At 38.7% G+C, this 25,039-nt stretch overlaps 1 protein-coding gene across 3 annotated transcripts in view; it reads left to right on the top strand.

The window, feature by feature from the left end:
- The window catches only part of CARMIL1 (capping protein regulator and myosin 1 linker 1), a 247,884-nt gene that overhangs the window by 153,420 nt on the left and 69,425 nt on the right, over positions 1–25,039 (top strand). For all 3 annotated transcript variants that reach the window (XM_075921131.1, XM_075921132.1, XM_075921130.1), the window contains exons 18-24: positions 2,838–2,919; positions 3,700–3,799; positions 3,890–3,944; positions 11,831–12,003; positions 14,643–14,711; positions 21,150–21,243; positions 23,691–23,789. In XM_075921131.1, coding sequence (XP_075777246.1) covers positions 2,838–2,919; positions 3,700–3,799; positions 3,890–3,944; positions 11,831–12,003; positions 14,643–14,711; positions 21,150–21,243; positions 23,691–23,789 — 672 coding nt within the window. The remainder of the gene's footprint in view (positions 1–2,837; positions 2,920–3,699; positions 3,800–3,889; positions 3,945–11,830; positions 12,004–14,642; positions 14,712–21,149; positions 21,244–23,690; positions 23,790–25,039) is intronic.

Raw genomic sequence — 25,039 nt, 5'->3', positions numbered from 1 at the left:
TTAGCGTTTAAGTCCGATTTCAGATGTAATTTTAGTGCAGAGAAATTGCACCATGTTATTGATTGATACAGAATCCCTTTTGAGGTTCTTTGAATTCAAAAAGGAATTCTGTTAAAACAGAAACTGATAGGCCATTGAAACTGTAGCCAATAAAAATGTACTCAGAGATATGTTTGTCTACGTTAAACTTAATTTTTTTATTTATCACGTACGGAAGTTCAGGTCCAAGCAAAGCTGAATTTATATATGCCACTAGGAAGTCCATATTTTTAAAAGAAAAATTCAAATAAAGACTAAGAGTGTGTCTACACTGCATTCCTCTTTTGAGAGAGGAATCAAATGCAGCTGAGAGAAATCGCAAATGAAGTGCGGCTTTGAATTTCCCACGCTTTGTTTGCATAATGATGTTCGGGCGCTTTTTTGAAATACCTTATTTCAATAGAAAAAAACACAGTCTATACTGGGTTATTTAAAAAAACCCTTCTTTTGAAATAACCCTTACTCCTTAAAAAATGAAGTTTAAGGGTTATTTCGAAAGATGGGGTTTTTTTTCAAAATAACCCCATCTAGACGGCGTTTTTTCTTTTGAAATAGGGTATTTCGAAAAAGCGCCTGGATGCCATTATGCAAATGAAACATGGGAAATTCAAATCCGCACTTCATTTGCAATTTTGCTCAGCTTCATTTGCATTCCTCTCTTGAATGAGGAATGCAGTGTAGACATACCCACGGAGTCCATATAATCTGTCAGTTCCACATTCTTAACAATAATTAATGTGGCATCTTGTGTCAAAGGGTTGTCTGGTACTGTGTGTGTCAATGAGCACATTCCAAAGTGAAGCAGAATGATTCTGTCACTCATATTGTGAGTGTTAAAAATGCTGTTAGTAAATCAGAGATGGGCTAACATTATAGAAATGTGAATCCAGATTTAGATTTTTAACTTAACCAGTTCCAGGATTGTTTGGATCAAGGGTTTTCTTTCAGTATGTTAAAAAAGAGGGACTGTGTGCAAAATATGCTTCTTGGTTTGGTTATAGTTCATATTTAAGATTTAATCTTAGTCCATTCACTGTAATAAAAGTCCGAGTTGGGCATTAAATTATTTGTCCACCAGTGAGAAAATCTCCAATCTTTCTTAAAAATTGCTGTAACTAACTGAAAAATATTGCTAAAAAATATTAATGAATCTGGATTAGAGCTGGGTTAAGGACTGTTTTTGCTTAGAGATGATTCACTTGAGTCAGGATATTTGGTCAGATCTAGAAATGGGGGGAAATGTTGCCCCGCTTTTATGTATAGCAGTATAACAGAAAGATTGGATTCCATTGCTATCTTTTATTTGTTAGCAGTCCTACGCTGGGTGATGTTTTTGTAGTAAAGATGTAATTCATAACTATGAAAATGTTTTTCCTTCCCTTAAAACATTACTTCACTACTTGAATATTCAATTCATAGGAATGGTCAAGAGTTAGTACCCGTTCAAAATCAGTCATTTTAATAATTGTATCCCCTGGTATTGTATTTGCTTTTGAGGTCTTTTCAGACGTTTCACTAAATCTTGAAGCTGTGTTTTTAATATGCTGCAATGATTCAGATTAATCATAGGACTGGAAGGGACCTCGAGGACATCTAGTCCAGTCCCCTGTAGTCATGGCAGAACTAAGTATTATCTAGACTAGGGATGTGAAATGTAAATGAATCAACTAATCGAATAGTTGATGGAATTTGCATTGCCTATTTGATTAGTTGATAAGGGCGCTTCTACCTTTGAAATGTAGCAAGAGTAATTTCCTTGCTGCAATTTATGCCCACCACTTCTTGTCTATCCTTGGAGGTTAAGAAGAACTATTTTTTTCCCTCGTTCTTGTAAGAGCCTTTTATATACTTGAAAATTATGTCCCCTCTGTCTTCTCTTTTCCAGTCTAAACAAACCCAGTTTTTTCAAAAACAATGAGCAGCCCTGTGGCACCTTACAGACTAACAAATATCTCATGAGCTTTCGTGGGTAGATGAGTTGGACAAATCTTCCCTCATTGGTCATGTTTTCTAGATCTTTAATCATTTTTGTTGTTCTTCTCTGGACCTTCTCCAATTTCTCCACATCGTTCCTGAAATGTGGCGCCCAGAACTGAGCACAATACTCCAGTTGAAACCTAATAATGCATTACTCTAAACCACACAACTAATCCTTTCTGCTTCATGCTTTTTTTATCATCCCCATTTTGAAATAAGTAAAAAGCTCACTTCTAATTCTAGCTGTTATTATTTTATTAAATATTGTATATCTGGTATGCAGTTTTTTTAAAAGTCATGATTGACTAAAAGAAACCAACCCTTCATTCTCACCTATTCCCTTCTCTCTGCTGCACACAATACTTTGTTTTGATGCTTAGCGTTGGAAGAGGCTCTTACTGTAAAACTTTGTCATTTGAATTTAGGGGTGGAAAGGAATGCATATTATCTTTGGCTTTTATGTTGATTAAATCTGTTTTTCCAATTGAAACTTAAAAGCTCTCAAACATTTTTACAGTAAGGCAAGCAGCAAAACTCAGAAATACCTGCCATCTGAAAGGGGGCTTGTCAGGGCTTGACTATTTAAACCTGGCCCTAGTTAAGCTTCTGTCCAGAGAATTTCACTCTTTTATTATATGCATATCAGAAGCAATTAGTGTGGAAATGATTTCTGTGTAGGCTGTAGCATTAATGTCAACAAGTTATAGTGTTGCTGCTATTTTTGCTGAATGTAGTACCCTTTATATTTACAAAATTCCTGCTGTTATTTTCTGTGTTACCAAAATACCTTAATTAGTTGCAGATGTTTTGTTTGTCTGTAGTTGAGATCTGGAGGCGCACAAGTTCTGGAAGGTTGCATAGCAGAAATACACAATATCACCAGCTTAGACATTTCAGACAATGGTAAGTACGTTGAAAAATGGTAATGCAGGCCCTGAATTAAGAAAGCTGATTTAAATCATTTAATCCCATGATGTAATAATGTTTACATGCCATAGAACTTTACATGGCATTTTTCGGTATCACAACAGATTGTAGTAAGAATGGCATCAAAGCAAAGTGAGCCTTTGGCTTTGTTTATTCCTGTGATAGCTGAACCTGCACGTTACCCAGTGCCTAATCATTTTCATCTGTTGAAATGTTATCTTCATCAATATTGTAGGCAGAATGCAGCATATTCATTTTTCTTGCCTAAGAACTAAATGAAATGCAGCCATTTTTAACAGGTTGGTTTATTCACAAGCTTCTTGCATTAGGTTTTTGGTACCTGATAGCTTCATGAGCACAGTGGTGAATATAACTGTTGAGGTTTGCAATGTAGCATGTTCTCCTAATTCTCAAGGCAAGGAATAGAAAAGGTCTCCATTGCTTAAAGAATGTTTTTTCCTAGACTTCATTGGTAGGCTAACTTTAGGGAGTAAATAATCCTCTTCTTTTTCTGCTGTGTGCATAGTTCCTGATTAGCAGGTTTGATCATAAATAATAGGGCTACCTTGTAGATCAGTGGAAAATGAAAGAAGACCAAAACATTTAAAAATAAAAGAATTTAAAATAAATCTTCCGGAGTAATTGAAAGTGGTGGCATGGTAGAAAGTGTCTCAAGTGAATATGGTTTTGTTGATTCAACCCCATCTAGCAAATGGAGTGTGTTTTTAATTTTACATTTAATCTGATTCCTCACAGGCCTAGAATCCGATCTCTCGACACTTGTAATCTGGCTTAGTAAAAACCGATCAATAAGACACTTGGCGTTAGGCAAAAATTTTAACAACATGAAATCCAAGTAAGGTTTTTGTTATTTTTTTTAAATACTAGCAAAATTGATAGCAAAAAGCTGCTGATTTAATTGTTTCCATCACTTTTTGTCTTGCAGAAATCTCACTCCGGTACTTGATAATTTAGTACAGATGATTCAAGATGAGGATTCTGTGAGTATCTGTTATCCTACTGTTACAATGCATGTTTATGTAAGAATCGTTCTCACACTGTTACAATGCATGTTTATGTAAGAATCGTTCTCACAGTTTATCAGTGCCTTACTGAATTTATTTGCTGCCTATTATTTTGACAACATTGTAAAATTATTTTTGGTTATTCTGATATTTGTCCTGTTAAAGAAGGAATTAACTTTAAATGTTAATTGGGATTATATATAAAGGGGGATCTGTTTTTCACTTAGTGCATTGTAAGAACGCTCTTTGTACGCTTATGGGATATAAACATTAAAAGAATTTATTTCAAAATGTCTGACATTGATAACCTAGTTTTCTTTTAAGTCTAAGTGACACAGTCCTTTCCCCCAGATTTTAGAGATTTTCATTTCTCAATAAAGGATTGCCAGCCCAGTTTTTTGGGAGTGGGGTACACTTATAGAATACAGAATAGATGTTTCCTCACAATGTTCATGATCATCACTTCTTTGTTAATTAGCATACATAATTGCTGCACCCACTTACCAAAATCCCTTTCATCCAAGAAAGAGAGAAGAAAATTAGAAGAAATTAAAGCAAGATTTGTCTTTATTTTATTATTCTTTACATTCTTCGGAAACACCATTCTCTGAGTACAGTATTTCAGAGGGTAATTGTAATGCCTCTTTTCATTGAGTGTTCCCTTGGCAACCTTTCCTCCATTCTGTGCCAACCCTTTCCCCCTTTCCAAAAGACCCTTTATTGATTGGACTTTGCTCCCTCTGTTGCCTAGTGCACATTTGTTCCTGGGTTAGCCAGAAGGGATTTTTGGGGGATGCTGACCTCTCTCTGTCCTGCTATATGTATGTTTTTGTGTCATGTTCATCACCTTCAGTCCCCTCCTTTTTTCTGCCTCCCTCAGAATACAAGTGTGCTCTGCTTTCTCCATCCTTCAGAAATAATTGTCTCTTGACTCCAGTTGCCTCTCCTGCTGCTGGCCCACCTCCTTTACTCCCTTGCCTCCCTATGCTGACTCGCTCTGCTTCTCAGCATAAACACCAAGATTCTTGGTCTCCTTTCTAAGAGTCTGTAAAGCTCTTGCCTCTCCCCTGCCTACTTATGTGACCTCATCTCACATCTCATCTTCAGGCTTTCTTCCATGCCCCTCTTGAATTGATACATAACATGCCCTCACCCTCTCTTTAGTCACTTCCTGCCTCCAAATACCCTTCATCAGTGATAAAAGAATTGAGCCAATGAAGGCATTTACTGTATTTAGACATTTGAAAAATGCTACCTCTTCTTTGTGCTATACACTACCCATCACAGAACCATGTGTTTTTATTTCTGTAATCCTGTGTGTATTCCCCCAACTGCGTCCTACTCTATTCTTATTTCTCTCTTTGCAGCATTTTTGCAGGTAATTTGTGAATGTCTTGGGGGAAGAAATTTTATTAATAATCTGCATTGTGAGTTGTCTAGTATATTTATGGGTGCCAAAAACAATAGTTGTCTGCTATCATCCAAAGTATCTAGCTCATAAGCCCAAACTCTGTTTTCCTATGTATGAATAAGTTATTTCAGATTGACTGCAAGAATGACACCACTTAGGAAGGAACAATCAGTTTCACACATACAGAATGGGAAGCGACTGTCTAGGAAGGAGTATGGTAGAAAGGGATTTAAGGGTCGTAGTGGACCACAAGCTAAATATTAGTCAACGGTATGACACTGTTGCGAAAAAAGCAAACGTGATTCTGGGATGCCTTAACAGAAGTGTTGTGAGCAAGACACAAGAAGTCATTCTTCTGCTCTGTACTCATTAGGCCTCAGTTGGAGTACTGTGTCCAGTTCTGGGCACCACATTTCAGAAATTGGAGAAGGTCCAGAGAAGAGCAACAAAAATTATTAAAGGTCTAGAGACTTTTCCTAATTTCCCCTGTCAGGATAGTTAAACACTGGAATAAATTGCCTACAAAGGTTGTGGAATCTCCCTCTCTGGAGCTATTTAAAAGCAGGTTAGATAGACATCAATCAAGGATGGTCTAGACCAGGGCTACTCAACTCGTGGCCCATTTGTTTGCGGTCTGCAGTTTAGTTTGGGTTGACTCGGATCTCAACGTGTGGGAACCTTTGCACATGGCCTTCACTGGAACAGGCTACACAACTGCGAGACGTCTCCCAGGTGGGGTGAGCATTTAAAGACACAAGCAAATGGGCTGGCTGGAACAGATGTGTACAGGAGAGTGTTGGCATTTCTAGGCCTCAGAGGGGAGGTGCCAGGAGTACCGGGCCATTGTAGGAAGTGCTGGCTGCTTAGCCTTGTGAACAGAACCTAAGAGGTGCTGACTGGCTTACACAGGCCACATTTGGGTCTGGCGCCTGTCAGTGTGAGAGAAGCTATTTGCATATATATTTGCATGTATATGCAACCCTTCTTAACTTGTGGCCCTCGGCATGTGCTGTGAATATCACTGTGGCCTCTGGGGCTGGCAAAGTTGAGTAGCTCTGGTCTAGACGGTGCTTTGTTCTGCCGTGAAGGCAGGGAACTGGACTCAATGACCTCTCAAGGCCCCTTCCAGTTCTAGTATTCTGTGCTTCTATGATGCTATGACATGCCTTCTCTCCTGAAGCAAAATGCAGGACAATGTAGCACTTTAAAGACTAACAAGATGGTTTATTAGATGATGAGCTTTCGTGGGCCACATTCTCTCCTGAAGTACTTCTAAAGCAGAGGCACCTTCACTTTTACATGTTTACCAGTATTGTAAAATGACCCTCTCGTTTTCCATTCTTTTGTTTTTCCTATTCATAAAAATTAATTTTCTTTCAACCGTTAGTTAAGTATCTGTTGTTTTGTAGAAACTTATATTTAAAACATTGGAAGGAGAGTTAGTAATCTAAAAGAAACCCCCGCAAAATAATTATTTGAATATTTATACCTACTTTAAACAGAGCTATAGCTGTGTTGAAATATAGATATCCTGTTATTTAGTTGTGTAGTGTTTTAAAGGTTTTGTTATCTTCTTGCCATTGATAGAAAAGCAGGAGACTTACTAATTTTTTTTCTCCCCTGCTGAATGAGTTATGAATGAAATGCTTTAAATGATTAGTAGTTTGGTATCATGACTGCAGAAATGAAATCAGCCCCTAATTTTTTCACACCATTTTAAAAAAACAAGAACAAAATAAAGACGCATGAGAATATAGTACCTGAGTTGTACACTTTTTTAGACTCTATAAATAGACATTATACTGCATAGCCCATTAAAGAAACTATTCTTTCCCAGCACCATAGCATGGTTTCCGAGACTGTATAATTATCATACCTTATTCTTTCAAGCAGAAAAATGGATGCTGCACTGCTGGCTAAACATTTCTCAAACTTGTGACTCAACCTCCTATGAATATCCTATGAGGAGCTGAATAATCTCGTTTCTGGTGACAGTGGCGAGTGCTCAGCATGTCACAGGAGATTCTGCATCTTGCAGGATTGAGTCCTTTAGTGTTTTTTAAAAGATCCATATTCCTATATTAAATAATTTGAACTAGATGATTAAACTCCCAAGTGTACCTAGCAAGTGTGTAGCTGTACTGAATGCAATATGGTTTCGAATGACATTCTGTACTATAAGAAATATTCGCTCCTCCCCCCATTTTGTCCCTGAATAAGATTGATTTAAAAAATGCTTAAATGTTGGCAGCAGCAGGAAAGAGGAAAGCGTGTGTTGGATATCAAGCTCCCAGTATGCATCTGAAATCATAGGGTGCTGCTGAGAAATAAAAGTTTTTATGGTCTGTGCAGAATTGCATTTATTTATACAGGATTTTAAAAAAGAAATATTCAGTCCAGATATTGAATTCTCATGCCTATTTTATACCTAGTTTCTTTTTTGATTGTGTAGAGTAATTTTTGCTGCTGGCTGGATTTCTGCACTTACGGTACCAAATAACTTAAAGCATTTCACTCATGACTCATTCAGAGGGAGAGAGGGGGGAGACAGACCGATTAGTAATTCACCCATTTCTCTATCCACAGTGTGAAAATGAAAGAATCCTTAAATACATCACATGCTGTAAATATCATGTTGTCTATATTTTTTAACATGGCATATATAAAAATAGCTGAAGAATTATTTTTCAGTGAATTCTTTCAAATTATAAACTTTCCCTTTGGTATTTAAAATAGAGATTAGTGGAAAACAGTTTGCCCATTCTGTGAGGATTTTGAAAAAATGTCCTATCCTAAATAATGGAAAAAAAAATTGTAAATTTTTCAGTCAAAAATCCCCTCTACCACAAAAATCAGATTGGGTCAGTTGTTTTGATTTTTGACTTTTTAAGCTTTTTTTAAAACTATAAATGAACTTAAATTTCTAAATGAATTGTTGTTTCAACATGAAAAATTCTGTCAAAATGGCATAAAAAAAAAGCTGTCAAGACAGGAAAGTTGTTGAAGCTGACCCTTTCGAATGATCAGTTTTGTTCAATGAATTGGCATTTTTCCAGTAACACAAAATACATTTTGTAAAAATCCCAACAAGCTCTAGTTCTGATGGCATAGCATCAAACTCTTCAGAGCAAATGATGATCTCTCTAACAAAATATTGAAAAATCTGAATACCTTGATAATTGTTTAAGAAAGCAAAACACCAGAAAGCGTATCTGCCCTCTCAACTTATGAAAATGTAGTTGCTTCTGTTTCACAGGTGGGCCATTATGTTATGGGTTCATTCTTGCAAGTCTTGTGGAAATCACTCATTCTTACACAGGGCATCAGTTCAGGTTTTGAGCTTCATTCCTTAGCCAGAAGGAGAGACAGGTATTATTATTGATTGCTTTATGGCACTCAGGAGTATATCAGTTCATTCACAATGCAGATAAAAGACAAGAATCCCAGAGTAAGGAGACAGCAAATTTAACAATTTAAGACATGAAGCACAGCGGGGCTAGCATGATAGTCGGGAGCAGCTGCAGGTGAAGAGACAGGTTAACAAAATAAGGTCACAGCGTTACTCGCTCAAAGCTATTGGATAGCATGAAGAAATAAAGGCATTTTTATTTTTGGTCTTTAAATGCCCTGGTTTGCTCATTTCTTATCACTATCTCAGGGGAACAGATGCTGATGAGAAAGTGATGTTCACGTGTTTCCAAGTGGATATCCTCCTATGCATTGAGAGTTGGCAAAGAACAAAGTGTAGAAATAGGTACAGTAGAAGTAGATGAGTGCATTGTCTTTGCTGGTATTGTGGAGGCGGAGAAAGGGTAGTGTCATTTAAAAAAAATGTTGGACAGAACTTTGTAGGCCTTTGAAAGTAAGGGCAAGAAGCTTGACGTTGATGCTTCAGCATTGCACAGCGTCAAGCCCCAAAATGGTTGTGCTATATAACAATTTCCCCCCATTCTGGAAAACGTATAATTCAAGCACTACCAGGTTTAATTTTATTTATTAAATCAGTGGAGTTACAATTATTATAGCCAGACTAGTAATTCTTTAGTAATGCAAGGATGTGCTTATGGTATTAATGTAATTGAATGGGAGGTAAATGCTCTAGGCTTATACTGGGAGAAGTTCAAGTCTGCATTTTAATGTTCACAAAGGTTTTTTTCTAATTATAAACAAATGCATCTTATTCGTCCCAAGCAAAGTTTAAAAGGAAAGTAGCTTTTCAAGATGAAATAACTGCTGGGCTACTCAATCACTGTTCAGAAATGGTCCACTTTCTATACAGCAAGCTCTATAATAGCTGCATTTTCTCCTTTTAAGAACAATTAACGTTTTGTGTAGTGATGATCCCCTGCATTTCATGTTTCTGTTTTACTTGGAGGCAATTGTATAGTTTAAGCAATACTGCTGGACTGATTACTCAAGAGTAATGCTGCTGCTGGGTTTTTTTCTGCTGTGACTGTGTCACGGAAGAATTTTAGCACCTGAATTAAACATTTGCATCCAGTCCCAAATACCATTCCAGTGTGAACTTTTCTGACTGGAGAAGGGAACCGGACAGGCAAGCGTTGATAGCACTAACGGTATGTCTACACTTACACCATAGTTCGAACTAGGGATGCAAACGTAGGCATTCAAAATAGTAAATGAAGCCGGGATTTAAATATCCCATGCTTCATTAGCATAATCTCAGCCACGCATTGTTTCAGAACCCAGCTGATTCGAAACTGAAAGCGCGCTCCGAGCTGTGTTAGTTCGAATCATACCTCTTGGTTCGAACTAACATTACTCCTCATTTTTTGATTCGAGGGGTTTGATTCGAACTAACGCGGCCCAGAGCGCACTTTCACTTTTGAATCAGCTGGGTTCCGAAATAGCATGCGGTCGAGATTATGCTAATGAAGCACGGGATATTTAAAGCCCGGCTTCATTTACTATTTTGAATGCCTACATTTGCATCTCTAGTTTGAACTAGGGTGCAAGTGCAGACATACCCTTAGAGAATTAACAGTTAATTGATGATTGTCATTTAAAATAATCAGTGCATTGCTATATCTGTGTTAAGCTCTTTAATGCTAAATCCGCTATTCCTTCACATCTTTATACATTCTCTCTTTAAAAACACACATCTCAATGCAATGTGATTTTTTTTTAGTTAGTTAGTTAGTTACTTTGTCATATACAAGTGACTAGGGGTCTGGGTCCCATTGTGGTACTGGTAGATGGATACAAGTATTTTGGTCCCTGAAAGAGGTATTTACTTACTGAAGGATTATACACTTGGCAACTGTTGAATAAAGGGAAATATAAGTTATCACTCATCATCAACTATATATTATAGCTTTTTGATATCTTTATTAGTTGAGATGCCTTAAGTGATGGAAAGACTTGTTATAATTCATAAACTACTTTGGCCTTTGTTTGTTTATGGAGCCGGGGGAAAAGACAAAAAGAGTCTGTGTTTCAGTGTATATTTTAAAAAGAAATATTTAGCATAAGGCTTTAGAATAAATGTATAGGATCCACAGCATACCTGTGTTTCATAGTGGTCCACAAAAAGCAGTTACTGTAGTACACACAATTTTTTTTTAAAGTACCTAATTGGAACATAATCATGAAATGAACAATAACCACAGTGATCTTTCTACTCATCTTATTTGCGTCCACAAGGAACTAAGGGTGTTAAATTGTGGTTAATTGACTAGTCGAGTATTTCCATCGATTAGTCAGTAGGCACTTCTGCATTCCTCCTTTGAAATGTACAAAACCCCTGCTGGAGTTCTTGTACATTTCAAAGGAGGAATGCAGAATTCCGAGTGCAGCCCGGGGAAAGCAAGAAGTCCCACTGATTCCAGCCTGCACGTGGATGTGCCTTCTTTGGAATGAGTTCCCAGCGGGAGCATTTCAAAACCATAGCGCCCTCATGGAGCCTGGGGTCAGCTGGGGACTCCCCAGCTAATCCCAGGTCCACAGCACTGCCCCTTTTAACACTGCTTCCATGTTTCAAATTGGTAAGGGAGGGGGAGTCGACTAGTTCTTAACATCCTTACAAGGGACCTCTCTTAATTGCAGACTTGTCACTCGAGCATCCTTTGTTTTTAAAGGAATAGATGTGTACTCCCAGTCCTTGTCTCTCCCTCCCTCTCTCCCCCCCCCCCCAAAAAAAAGCTTTTAATGTTGAGGCTGCTGTAGTAAAATGATATGAGCAATGGACTCCAGGAATAAAGTTGTCAGACTGTTTTACTAGTTTTATCGTATTTCAAGGATTTCAGATCATTGTGGTGTTTAAATGTCATTTTACTACAGCTATAGTAAACACAGAAATGAATCTGATACATAGTGCCCCCTGCTTCCCATCACACTTCTTTGGGTGAGTCACAAAAATCCTTTTAGTTAATGTATACTAGAATGAATTCTCAGCTCTTGTTTATTGTTTACATGTTTATATGCTCCACAGCCTTTGCAGTCGCTATCTCTGGCAGATTCCAAACTGAAGACTGAGCTTACCATAATTATCAATGCATTGGGCAGCAATACTTCTCTTACCAAAGTGGATATTAGTGGAAATGGAATGGGAGACATGGGAGCCAAGATGCTAGCAAAAGCCCTACAGATAAACACCAAGCTCAGGTATGAAAAACTTTTTTAGAAAGGTAATAGGTTTAATAATGTTGTAATGCCTGTTGCCAACACTCCTTTTTTCGTTTTCTCTTACTTAATTAACCCTGCAAGGGGATTTCCCTGTTATCCCTTCCCCGGTCCTCATCCTTTTCATTTAAAAAGGGAAAAGGTAATTTCCTCCTGCAAAAAATCTCTAGAAAGAAAGAAATTGGTTTTTGAACATTTTAAATGACAGAAGTCTGGAAAAGTCGTCTTTTAGGTGGCTGCCTAGTCCCTTGACTGTGCACATCACGCATAGGGGTGGAGGAAAATTGGTACAATCCTTTTTCAAAATCCAAATCCTTTGAAAGTTCAAAACTAGCAAGATTTTAGCCTGTTGCTTCTTCTGTGCACCATCTTGGGTTTCCTAGGTAGTGGAATTCTAGAACATTAAGTTCCTGGGAAGCATTACATCTCTCTTACTGCAAGGCTTTCCCACAATTGTGGGAAATTGTCTACTGTGGGAATACATGCTACAGAAAAAAATCTATACATGAATAAAAAGGGAAAAAATATGCTGTGAATCCTAAGGTGTCCTTGTCAAGGGTACTTAGGAGTATGCTGAATTCTCAATGAGTAGAAGCAGGTGCATCAGCCCAACCTACTAGGGCTAGAGGCCCCAGAACATTTAATCTATAACCTCATTCACACATTTTTTTTTAGTATGCTTTTAACTGATGGCTAGCACGGTTGTCTTGAGCATTATTCGTGTCCGCAAAGCACCTGATTAACAAGTTGTAAATCTTAACAATCCATTGCTCCTGCTGGTTCATTAAATGGTTGGATATGTGGCAGTTTTGCTAAGTGGCTGTACACTTCTAACTGTTTCACTGCCTATAACTCTGTAGTTGGCTATCCCACAATGCATTTTCCCATATGTTAAGAGTGCCATTGCATGGGCCTGGTGTATCCCCCAGGTGTAAGCTGTCCTACAGAGCACTCCTGGGTATGTCATTCTGAAGCCGCACGTTGGCCTGAAATGCCTGTGCCTTGTTTTGCTGGGTATAATGCTCACACAGTGAGCAGATAATTGAATATTGGAAGTTTCAAGCTACAGACTCTGGAAGGTGGTTGAATACAGTAAGCTGAGGTGACTGGAATGCCTCCATGATATGAAATGGTTACTTTCATCTCAGAGGCAGAGGTTTATAGGTTGGGGCAAGAAAACCCAGTGAAATGGGAGAAAGTGAATGGTTCTGGGACACGGGGGAACACATGGTCCCTAGTAGCAATTGGTTGTTGCTGAAGGCCTGTTAGATGGCAGCCTGGAATGTGCCACAGCTGGGGTGATCAGATAGCAAGTGTGAAAAATCCAGATGGCAGGTGGGGAGTAATAAACATCTATAGAAGACAAAGCTCTGAATATCAGGACTGTCCCTATAAAATCGGGACATCTGGTCACCCTATCCACGACACGCTTATAAAAATATGGGTAGGCAGCATTTCAGTCGTGGGTCTCGTGGAGGAAAAGCTGCTGGTTTTCACACCAAACAGCGTTGTTTCTAATCAGTTAAAAAAATCATGTGGCGGCTATAGTGTAGACAGAGCATAAAACTCTTGGTAAGGTGGGATGTGGATAAGACTTCCCCTAAATGGTTCTGATGTTGGAGAGAGAGGGTGCAGAACGTCTCTTCCTCTCCCCATCTCCGCTCCCTTCCCCCCAGAAAAGTAGGAGAGAGTCATGTTGGCAGGAGAAGGGTTGTGATAGGGTTGTCAGACACAATAATACCATTGTGCTCTGGACATACCAGAGGGGCAACAAAATTAGCCATACCAAGTGCACTACCACAAGTGTGCATTTTGACTGTATCGCCAGCTCAAAACCAAACTCTACCTACAAATCTTTTGAGAATATTCCTTGACTAAATGGGGCATATGACTGCATGGCTACAGATGACTACATGATAGACTTACTACTGCCTGAAATTTCTTAGGGGAAAAAGAGATCGAATAACTATTGTGACTGCATGTTCAAAAGCGCCATGACCAATATGCATCTGAGTGATTTGTTGATTGTGCACACAATTACTGATGTTGCACATGTTATTGTAGCAGACGTGCTCACACTGATGCACAAGCATGCACAGTTTTTCTGAAAACATATGCAACCGTTTGGAAAATGCAAACATTTTTGTCTAATCACAGACATAATCTGTGTAGCACGTGTGATCATATTCTGTAAGGAAAGGCAACTGCTGTGTGTGTTTGTGATGGGGAAAGTTTAAATATGGTGGGGATCCTATAACTAAGATCTTGCTTATGTAGGTTTAAATGAATAATGATGTCTGTATGTTGTCATTTTTAGTGAGAGTGCTGCTTTTGATTTACTACAAATAGAAAAATATAATGCAGGGATCAATTCTACATTGGAAACAAGATAGAATAGCCTAGTAACTCTGTCCTTTATTTCTATTATTCTAAGGTTTCAATGAGAAGCTAAATATATATTTCTAAATGATTTTGTCCTTTACTGTGTGTTTTTGGAGAGAGACAACTACATGGCCTCACAATTCAAAACTGTGTTATAGATTAGTGCTCTCTTCAGCTTATTTGAAAAGAGAAGTTGCTTTTATTAATTCTGAGCTTTGTATAATTTTGTTTTCCAACAGAACCGTAATATGGGATAAGAATAACATCACTGCACAGGGCTTCCAGGACATAGCAGTGGCATTGGAAAAGTAAGTTTAAAGGAAGATAGTAATTAGAGAGAAAACCAAGAAATATCTCCTGCAGGTGTTGAACAGCTGCAACTCATATTGGAGACAATTGAATTTGAGGATACTCAGCTTCTGTTATTTTTGGGCCTGTAGGAACTAAAGTATAGCTGATGAATTCACACTGACCTCAAAAGGGAGGGAAATGGTTATTTCATTCCTCCTTCCATGCTTCAGTGGGAGGCACTATATAATAATGTTAAATGTAGAAAAGGGGCAGTATAAACTTTTTTCTCTTCACTGATCTGCGTTTTTAGCAGCCATAATTTGTGCTTTAAAAGCAATTAGTTGTCTGAATGAAGCTCTGTGTCCAATAGTCATCACCATAAAATCAGCATTTTGGTCTGTGTCTTCATCAAGAAAAGCTAATAATGCGGGTTTTGGGAACTGCAGTTGTTCATTATAATCCCTGTGAAGTTGTGTAATTTTGGGATCATTAGGATCACTGAGGCAGTAGCATCTGTTAGCAATGGCAGACTGAATCACTTTGATCTATCTCAAGCTCTGTCATTTTTCTGTATATGATTATTATGTTTTTAAGGGGGAAAATGCAGATTTTAAATGAAGTGGTGATAGAGTTGTTTCATATCATTAGATGCTATAGACAGGGGAACAAAGAGTCTCTTTTGAAGGTGAGGATAATAGACAATTGCTAGTCTCCAGACAAGGCAAGGCGTCTTGCGAAAATACACAGTTATTTGAGGTAGATTTCTGTTACTGGCATAGGATGGATTCATTTCCCTCAGTTGTTTAAGTTTGTGCTTCATTTCAAAATTGAATCAATTGTACTGAGGGAGGGATTTCATATAAATAGTCTATAATTAAGAAAATAATTTTGGAATGATTCCATTGATTTTAGTGAATAATGGAACTTGCAAAGTCCATTTATCAGATTGCAGAACTTTCTTAATAGAGCAGCAGCAAGTATTTACAGGAGAAGTCGAATAGAAATAATGTGTACTTTTTTCTAGTTAACTTCCTTTCAGATATGTTTATGAAAATAAACAGAAGAGGGATCCTAAAGTGAGAGTAAATGACCCAGGCAGAAAAAGGAAATAGTGCAGATAATATAACCCTGGTTTTTGATAGAGGTCACATCTTATGTACTTAGCGTGGAAGCTTACATCATCTTCTATCTCCTCTAATTTTTTAATACCACAAGTAATATCACAACCCATGAGCAGTGAAGCTTGACACTTCCTGTTCTGGGATTTCTGTAAATGTTGGCTGAAAATAATTAGCCTTTAAACAAACCCATCCTAAAAACATATTGGCTACGTCTACACTGGCCCCTTTTCCGGAAGGGGCATGTTAATTTCAGCTATCGTAGTAGGGAAATCCGCGGGGGATTTAAATATCCCCCGCGGCATTTAAATAAAAATGTCCGCCGCTTTTTTCCGGCTTTTAGAAAAGCCGGAAAAGAGCGTCTACACTGGCCCCGATCCTCCGGAAAAATCGCCCTTTTCCGGAGGCTCTTATTCCTACTTCGAAGTAGGAATAAGAGCCTCCAGAAAAGGGCGCTTTTTCCGGAGGATCGGGGCCAGTGTAGACGCTCTTTTCCGGCTTTTCTAAAAGCCGGAAAAAAGCGGCGGACATTTTTATTTAAATGCCGCGGGGGATATTTAAATCCCCCGCGGATTTCCCTACTACGATAGCTGAAATTAACATGCCCCTTCCGGAAAAGGGGCCAGTGTAGACGAGCCCAGAGGGAACATCCTCCTCCATATGTTTCATAGAAATATATAAGACATTGCCAGTTTTCTCAGAGAAGATAAATGGCGTTCTTAGCAGAATGCATTGTAACAATATTAGATATTTTTTAAAATGTTGAGACTATTTTTGTGTGTGTGTGTGTGTGTGTTTCTACACTGGCAAATTGGGCTTCTGTAATACCGTCAGCTCAATTGCACAAAATATGGAAGGAAAGCAATATGGCAAATACATTTATAAAACCTCAACATTCCGTAACTTTTCCCTTTTTATATGAAGGTCCTGTGAAAATTATATTTCTGTTGTGGAATTCTATTGGATCTATGAAAAGAAATACAGAGAAAGGATATCATTGTCTATGTTTTTCTATGTAAAAAACATTGAGTAATTTCTATAGAATCCTATTAAGGCCTTGTTTTAATAAAGCACTTAAGAATATAGTTATCCTCATTCAACAAGACCCTTGACCACATATTTACATTCCACTGACTTTAATAGGACTTAAGCATTGTCTTGTATGCTTTGCTGAATCAGAGCCTAAATTTCTGTACCACTATATGGCATTCTGCAATATTCAGTTTTACGGAACTTTTCATAAGAACTTACAATAGAAATATCTTCTCAGCCTAATAATTCAGGACTAGAAGCAAGCGCTGTGTCCCTTGGGGAGCTGCGGCTCTTTTCTCTTTCCTGTGATATCAAGTTCCAGTTGCAGGATTGGAAATATAAACACATCATAAACCTACTCCTGTTAGATCAGAGTAAGAAGTGAAGATGTCAGATTGTTATTGCAGTGACTCTGCAATGTGGAGCAGGGGTCCTAGAGAAGACATAGCATATGACAGTACCATGTAAGATTATTGTAATGCATGATATGTACGAAGGGGCAGAGATAAGGTTCGGTGGGCATCCTTCACTTCAGTATTCCCTGGCATTTGAGTGCTTCTCTTCAAAACTTAATTCTTTTCATGTAGATTTATTTGTAGGGAGTGTAATAATACACTGACTGAGCAAAGTAACACGTATGTTAAACCTGGAACTGAATTTATTGGATTATTGAATTACTAGGAAAAGCTGCTCTTGTGACAAGAGAAAAATGAAGCTTTAAGAAGAAAAAGAACAAACATGGAGGGATGTTTGAGGCTTCAAAGGAAGCCAAAGAAAGAGGAGTAAAATGTAAATATTGGTTGGTCTGATGATCAAAGTTTCATGCAAGCTTTAAATTCTCTTTTCCTCCCAGAGATGAAAATAAATTAACATTCTAGAACAATTTTGTGTGTCTGGAAATCAATGGATGATGGAACTTTTCATAGGGTGCTGTTCATCTAAAGTTGTAGCTTCATGATTGTGCTTGTGGAGTCTTCCTTGTGCTTCATATCTCTTTCTTCTCCTGGGGGCTCAAGACTTTGCTTATCGAATGCAGCATGTAAGAATTGTGTTGAATGTGCTATAATAAATAACAAATAGCTGGAAATCCACACTGTTTTCAATAGAGACACAATTTTTCCCCTACGTGGTACTTTCACCTGTCAGGCAATCAACAGCTTTCATAGCAAATATACCACTTGAGGTCTGTTACCTAGGGCATTTAAAAATAGCCCATCCTGATGGAGGGCCAGTTATGGATTATTCTGTAGTGTATGGACACACACAAGCTTTTGTGGTATGGACAGCTCTTTTGAAGGATAAGGCAGTAAAATGTAGGAAATTATATAAAATAATACTGAGTTGCAGTTGCCATTAAAGGAAAAATGCAGCAATTAGGTGCTGCTCAAGTATTTGCATATATAGCAATGGTGGGCATCCCAAGGGCGCCAGGAGGCCTTTTGAGGATCTCTGTTTGACCCTTGAGATGTTTTGTTTGCTGTTGCCACGCACAAGGATGCCAGACATGTAGAAGAACATAATTTGTTGGGTTTCTATAAAGGGAAATCATGTCTTACTAATCTATTAGAGTTCCTTGCAGGGGTTAACAAATATGTGGACTAGGGGGATCCAGTAGATATAGTGTACTTAGATTTCCAGAAAGCCTTTGACAAGGTCCTTCACCAAAGGCTCTTGTGTAAATTACATTGTCATGGGATAAGAGGGAAGATGCTTTCATGGACTGAGAACTGGTTAAAAGACAGGAAACAAAGGGTAGGAATAAATGGTAAATTTTCAGAATGGAGAGGTGTAACTAGTAATGTTCCCCAAAGATCAGTCCTAGGACCAATTCTATTCAACTTATTCATAGATAATCTAGAGAAAGGGGTAAGCAGTGACGTAGCAAAGTTTGCGGACGATACTTAACTGTTCAAGATAATCAAGACCAAAGCAGATTGTGAAGAACTTCAAGAAGATCTCACCAAACTGAGTGATTGGGCAACAAAATGGCAAATGAAATTTAATGTGGATAAGTGTAAAGTAATGCACATTGGAAAATAAATAACCCCAACTATACATACAATATGATGGGGGCTAATTTAGCTACAACTAATCAGGAAAGAGATCTTGGAGTTAGCATGGATAATTCTCTGAAAATGTCCAACAGTGTGCAGCAGCAGTCAAAAAAGCAAATAGGATGCTAGGAATTATTTAAAAAGGGATAGAAAACAAGACGAAGAATATCTTACTGCCCCTATATAAAACTATAGTGCGCTCACATCTTGAATACTGCGTACAGATGTGGTCTCCTCACCTCAAAAAAGATATTTTGGCATTAGAAAAGTTTCAGAAAAGAGCATCTAAAATGATTAGGGGTTTGAAACGGGTTCCGTATGAGGAGAGGCTAAAGAGACTGGGACTTTTCAGTTTAGAAAACAGGAAACTGAGAGGGGAAATGATAGAGGTATATAAAATCATGAGTGGTGTGGAGAGAGTGAATAAAGAAAAGTTATTTATTTGTTCCCATAATGTAAGAACTAAAGGACACCAAATGAAATTAATGGGCAGCCAGTTTAAAACTAATAAAAGAAAGTTGTTCTTCACACAGCGCACAGTCAACCGGTGGAACTCCTTGCCAGAGGAGGCTGTGAAGGCTAGGACTATAACAGAGTTTAAAAAAGTGCTAGATAAATTAATTGAGGTTAGGTCCACAAAAGGCTCTTGGCCGGGGGTAAGAAATGGTGCCTCTGGCCTCTGTTTGTCAGAGGCTGGAGAAGGATGGCAGGAAACAAATTGCTTGATCATTGTCTTCAGCACACTCCCTCTGGGGCACTGGCCACTGTTGGCAGACAGAATACTGGGCTAGATGGATCTTTGGTCTGACCCAGTATGGCCATTCTTATGTTCTTATGTTCTTGACGTGGTCTCGTGTACCATGCATTGTTACGTAAAACAATTCCTGACTCTCTGGCCCTGCCTGCGTGCTTTGGCGCACCAGACTTGGTTTTCATCCGTGTAGTTTTCTTCCTACTGATATCACAAAAGTCACACACGCATCAAGGAAGGGCACGTGGAGTGAGGTGCATGCTGATTGCACACAACATTGACTGTGAGAGCCATGCGCTTCTTCTGCATTCCATCAAAGTGCTGTGGTAGTTCACTCGGTACAACCTGTAAGTTCTAAATTAGCAAGCACAGTTAGCAAAATCATCCTATATCAAGAGACTGTCTTGGCTACAGCAATATTGCAGCCCACTGTGCTGGAAGGCCAATTATGTAGCTCACTCACTAGCCTAGGTTGCCCCTCACTGATCTATAACTAGTATGTCAACTAGTGAATTTTAAAGCTGTTGTAGAATTCTCTTTATTATCTTCATTCAGAGAATGATTTTGCCTACGGCTATCAGTGGGAGTTGATAATTCCTGATATTTCTTCTAAGTATAAACAAAAGGGCTACGTCTACACTGGCCCCTTTTTCGGAAGGGGCATGCTAATTTTGAAAGTGGGAATAGGGAAATCGGCGGGGGATTTAAATACACATGTCCGCCGCTATTTTTCCGGCTTGGGGAAAAGCCAGAAAAAAGCGTCTAGACTGGCCCGATCCTGCGGGATAAAGCCCTATTCCGGAGGATCTCTTTGAAGTAGGAATAAGAGATCCTACGGAATAGGGCTTTATTCCAGAGGATCGGGCCAGTCTAGATGCTTTTTTTTCCGGCTTTTCCCTAAGCCAGAAAAAAAGCGGCGGACATGTTTATTTAAATCCGCAGGGGATATTTAAATCCCCCGCGGATTTCCCTATTCCCACTTTCAAAATTAGCATGCCCCTTCCGAAAAAGGGGCCAGTGTAGACGTAGCCTAGATAACCTATCCTCTAAGGGGAAAGTTTTCAAAAATGTAAACAGCAACATACTCATCCAAATTCCATTGAAAGTCAATATTTTTACCTAGCGTATACCTTTATGTCTCTAATTAGATATAGGAGGGAAAATTTCCAAGCACAAAAGGAAGTACACAAGCCCTGTTAACTTTCAGTAGCAGTTAAATGCATGGCTGCCCTTTGTCCATTAAAATCTCCCTCTATAGCTAATTAGACAGAAGAGTCAGCCTCCATTCCTACAAATATACGTGTGCTTGACTTCAGTGTACCTACTCATGGAAGTAGTTACAGACGTGTGTAAGTGTTTGCAAAATCAGGGTCAGAATTATTAGCAAAAAACAATACCCTGGGAGCTAACTTTATTTGCTACTTTATGCCTTATAATTATATATAGTAATTAGATTACCCTCTCTCATTACAATAAACTTGTTTTTTTGTTTTGTTTTAGGAATTATACTTTAAGATTCATGCCGATACCTATGAATGATGCTTCTCAAGCACTTAAAACAAACCCTGAAAAAACAGAAGAGGCACTGCAAAAGGTATTGCATATATAATCCACTCTCGGAAAAATGAGTAAAAACTTCAAGTGGTTGTGAATTCATGTCTGGCTGAGTAAGAATTCTTTGCTAGATTCATTGAGTATTTCGTTTACAGGGACACGTACAAACATCTGGACAGGTTATAGTCATCAAGAATCATAACTGCATAGAAGGTTCTGTCTGCATAAAGATTCATAGAGTGCAATAGTTTAATAAGCAAAAAATCAGGAAATACTGATTAAACATTATTTATGTGTGTGTCTGCACATACCATTAGACATTTGTGTGGATGTACGTCTATGTGTTTAGATGATTATATGCATTTTATTGCTGTTGCAGCATGGGGAGTGCTCAGTGCAGTATGAGACAAAAAATGGAGTATGCGTTTGTTGTGGAATGTAGGCTTGTTTTTCGTTTAATGGGTGGATAATATATTTACTGGATTTTTATACTCTCTCTCTCTTGCGTGTGTGTGTGTGCGCGCACACTCATCATCATCATCATAAATTAATTTAGCTGAAGTGTTCTTTTGGATAAGGATGTGTTGGCAAAAAATTATTTGTAGCTGTCCAAATCTCATGGATTATAGAACTCCCAGCTGGGTTTTAGCAGTCAGTCATGCAAGCTCTAAAGGAGTCATCTTGTCTATTGGGGGGGGGGGGGGGGAAGCATGCCCTGCAACTTTTTAATGGGTTATTTTACTTTAATCAGGGCGGGGGCATAAAAGCTTGCAAACATGGACAGCTGTGATTAAATAACATAAGTGCATGATCTTTATCAACAACAAAGCTTGCAATTAAAGTGCCCTTCAAAAGGAAAAATACAGGGTTTTGTCCTTTTTCTTTGATGTACCCAAACGACCAGATGTGAAGCATGTGGCCTTATATTAGGATATAATATGTTTATAACTATGGATATACCTTATATTGAGAAAAAGAGGTATCTTTTAAGTTCTTAGCCTCAGTGTTAGCTTGTGGCAATGAGCTCTAAGGCTTACTTGTGCACTGTATATAAAGTATTGTATTTTCTCAGTTGAAAAATGTGTTCGCAGGGCATACAAGGCTCAGCTTGGCTTCTTTTCTTTGGGAGCAACTTTTTATGCGTCATGCAAAAACCAAAAAAGTACAGTCACCTTTAAAGTAGAGTTCAGCAAAAAATTGTATTACAGTAAAACTCCATTGGTCCGGCATCCAATGCTCCGGCACTCCTGATGGTCCAGCACCATCAGGAACCCGGAAGTGCTCCGGCTGCTGGACAATTGGAGCTGCTTTGCGCCAGGCTTCCCCGATTCAGCCGCTGCTGAAACTGACCAGCGGCTGATTCCAGGAAGCCCGGGTCAGAGCCAGATTATCGGAAGGGGGGGGCTATGAGGGGTCTGTGGTGGGGTGGTGGGATGCCACCCCAGACTCCTCATAGCCCCCCCTTTCCGATAGTCCGGCATATCTGATAATCTGGCACCTGCTGGGTCCTAAAGGTGCTGGATTATCAGAAGTTTACTGTAGTTAAAAAAAAATGCTGTTTTGGTCAGTCTGAAATTATTTGCAAATTTGGCATGAATGTACTGAATAGTTTTGACCAAAACATTTTTCTTTTTTTGGTGGGGACTTAATGCCACCCACAAATCAAGGTGGGCCAATGTATAAGTTTAAGTAATGGTTAAAGTTCTCACCTGAGATACAGGAGAAACAGGTTCAGTTGCTCCTTTTGCCTGTTGTAAAGCAAATATTTAAACTTGTCTCCCCATTGCAGGAAAGTTCCCAAGTCACTGTGTGGGACTCTCTCAGTTTCTCATTCAAGCTATTTCACTTTGTCTGAATAATTAGTTGTTGAATATGGGTTTCCCACCACCAGCCTGTAGAATCATTTTCCTCCTGGCTCAATGCCTATTTGGTATCATTCACAGTAGAATTTGGTTTGGTCCAAATTGATTTTTTTTCCCAGAAGTCCCCATCCATTGAAAAATAAGTTATTGACCCATCTTTAAAATGCACATTATCCTTGAAGTTTTCTCTTGAGCCTTTCACAGTAGATCAAGTAATTCTAGAAGCAATGTGTACAGTATCTTGCGTACCACTCATTTCAAGTATAGATCATCATAGCGCTAAAGACTCATTTTTATCTCTTTAAAATATTTAGTTCATGGCCTTTAAGAAGCTCACTGAAAAGAGAGAAATAAGTCAGAAATCATTAGACATGGGTATAGTGTAAGCCTTGCAAGTCAGAAAACGTTTCCATACATGCTACTCAGTGCTGAGCCCCATGGAATAAGGATTTAAGTCTTATGAGGATAGAAACAGAGTAAGAAAAATAATTGATTTTTAATATTTTTATATTAAAAAGCTATTTTCTCATATCCTGTTTGGTATTTTTTTAATCAGTGACAATACTGAAAGCAAAAGATGGTGTGAAGAGTAGAATTGGTACCCTAATTTGACTTTTACTTGTAGATAGAAAACTACTTGCTTCGTAATCACGAGACCAGAAAATACCTCCAGGAGCAGGCATACCGGCTGCAACAGGGCATCGTCACCAGCACCACACAACAGGTCAGAGCTTTGTGCTTCACCGGTAGCTCTTCCAGTCAACCATCTGCCTCAGGCCCAAATTATTCTATTTACACCAGCGTACCTGAGAAAAGTATTTGGCTTTTACTGCCTGGTTGGTTTTCAAAAGAGTTGTCACTGCCAAATTCTGTGGAACTTGCTGAAAGGCCATATTGTACAGAAGCACCTACCTACTTACATGGGGAGGTGCTGTGCAAAAACTTAAATCCAGTGAGAGAGTGTCACCTTTCTTGCTGTACCTCCAGGAGTTGCAGCACCGAAGGTTCAGCCCAGGGGAAGGGAGGAAAAGGGTGACTTTAAGCCCCCTTGTGCCCTCCATGTTATGGGCTGCTGCATGGGCTAAAAAGGCCCAGTTGTAACTTAGTCAGTTATGAGTAAAGCTCCAGTACAACAGAAGGTAGAGCAGCTATAATGGCAAATGCTGGAACTCTGGCACCTCCCACTTGTTACTTTGAAACTCTCTAACCCCCCTTGGTACTCCAGTAAAACTCCACAGCAAATGGAGGGACAGAGGAGCCTAGAGAAAAGGGGAACCTCAGTGAAACCAGTCAAACAGTTGCCCCTCCTTACTTTCTCTCTGTAGTCTTTTTCTGACTTTTGATTCAGAAGCTTTTTCTTCTTCCTCCATTATGTGACAAAGCAAATGTGACAACATTGCATTATTAGAGCCTGAAATGATTTTCCACCCTCTTGGGGGACAAAATGATGTACAAAGATGTACTGGTAATTTCCTGTGACATTAATTAGATCTTTTTACAGCTTAATCCTTATCCCCCTCCCCAGAATAAAAGAACATGCACTCTTTAATATATATAAATGTGTCTTCAAGAGAGTTCATCATCTCTATTTTTATGCTATAAATAAATTATTTTTATATGGCATGTGGTCAGGGGTGAATCATCTAGTTCATCCTTTGACACTGCATGATCATTCCCAAAGTATATTTTCTGTTGACTTGTCCAGCCCTGTTTTTAAAAGTTCCAAATAATTGACCTTCCCCACAGTGCACTGTTTAGTTGTTTATAAAGCTCTCTGAAGAGGAAAAGCACTGTACAGCAGAGACGAAGGAAGGTACTGTGAGCACACTGCTCTGTAATAGCTGCAGTTTGAAAACAGAGCTGGATCTACAAATATTACATGATTATGCATGTACTTGGTAACAGGTTCAAATTAGGATGGACAATTTTGATGAATTCACTTAAACTTTTTTTGTTGCCCATGTACTTTTGTAA

This window comes from Pelodiscus sinensis, chromosome 2 (assembly GCF_049634645.1).
Source record: "Pelodiscus sinensis isolate JC-2024 chromosome 2, ASM4963464v1, whole genome shotgun sequence".
Classification (NCBI taxonomy): Eukaryota; Metazoa; Chordata; order Testudines; family Trionychidae; genus Pelodiscus; species Pelodiscus sinensis.
This window is presented reverse-complemented; position numbering and strand designations above follow the sequence as displayed.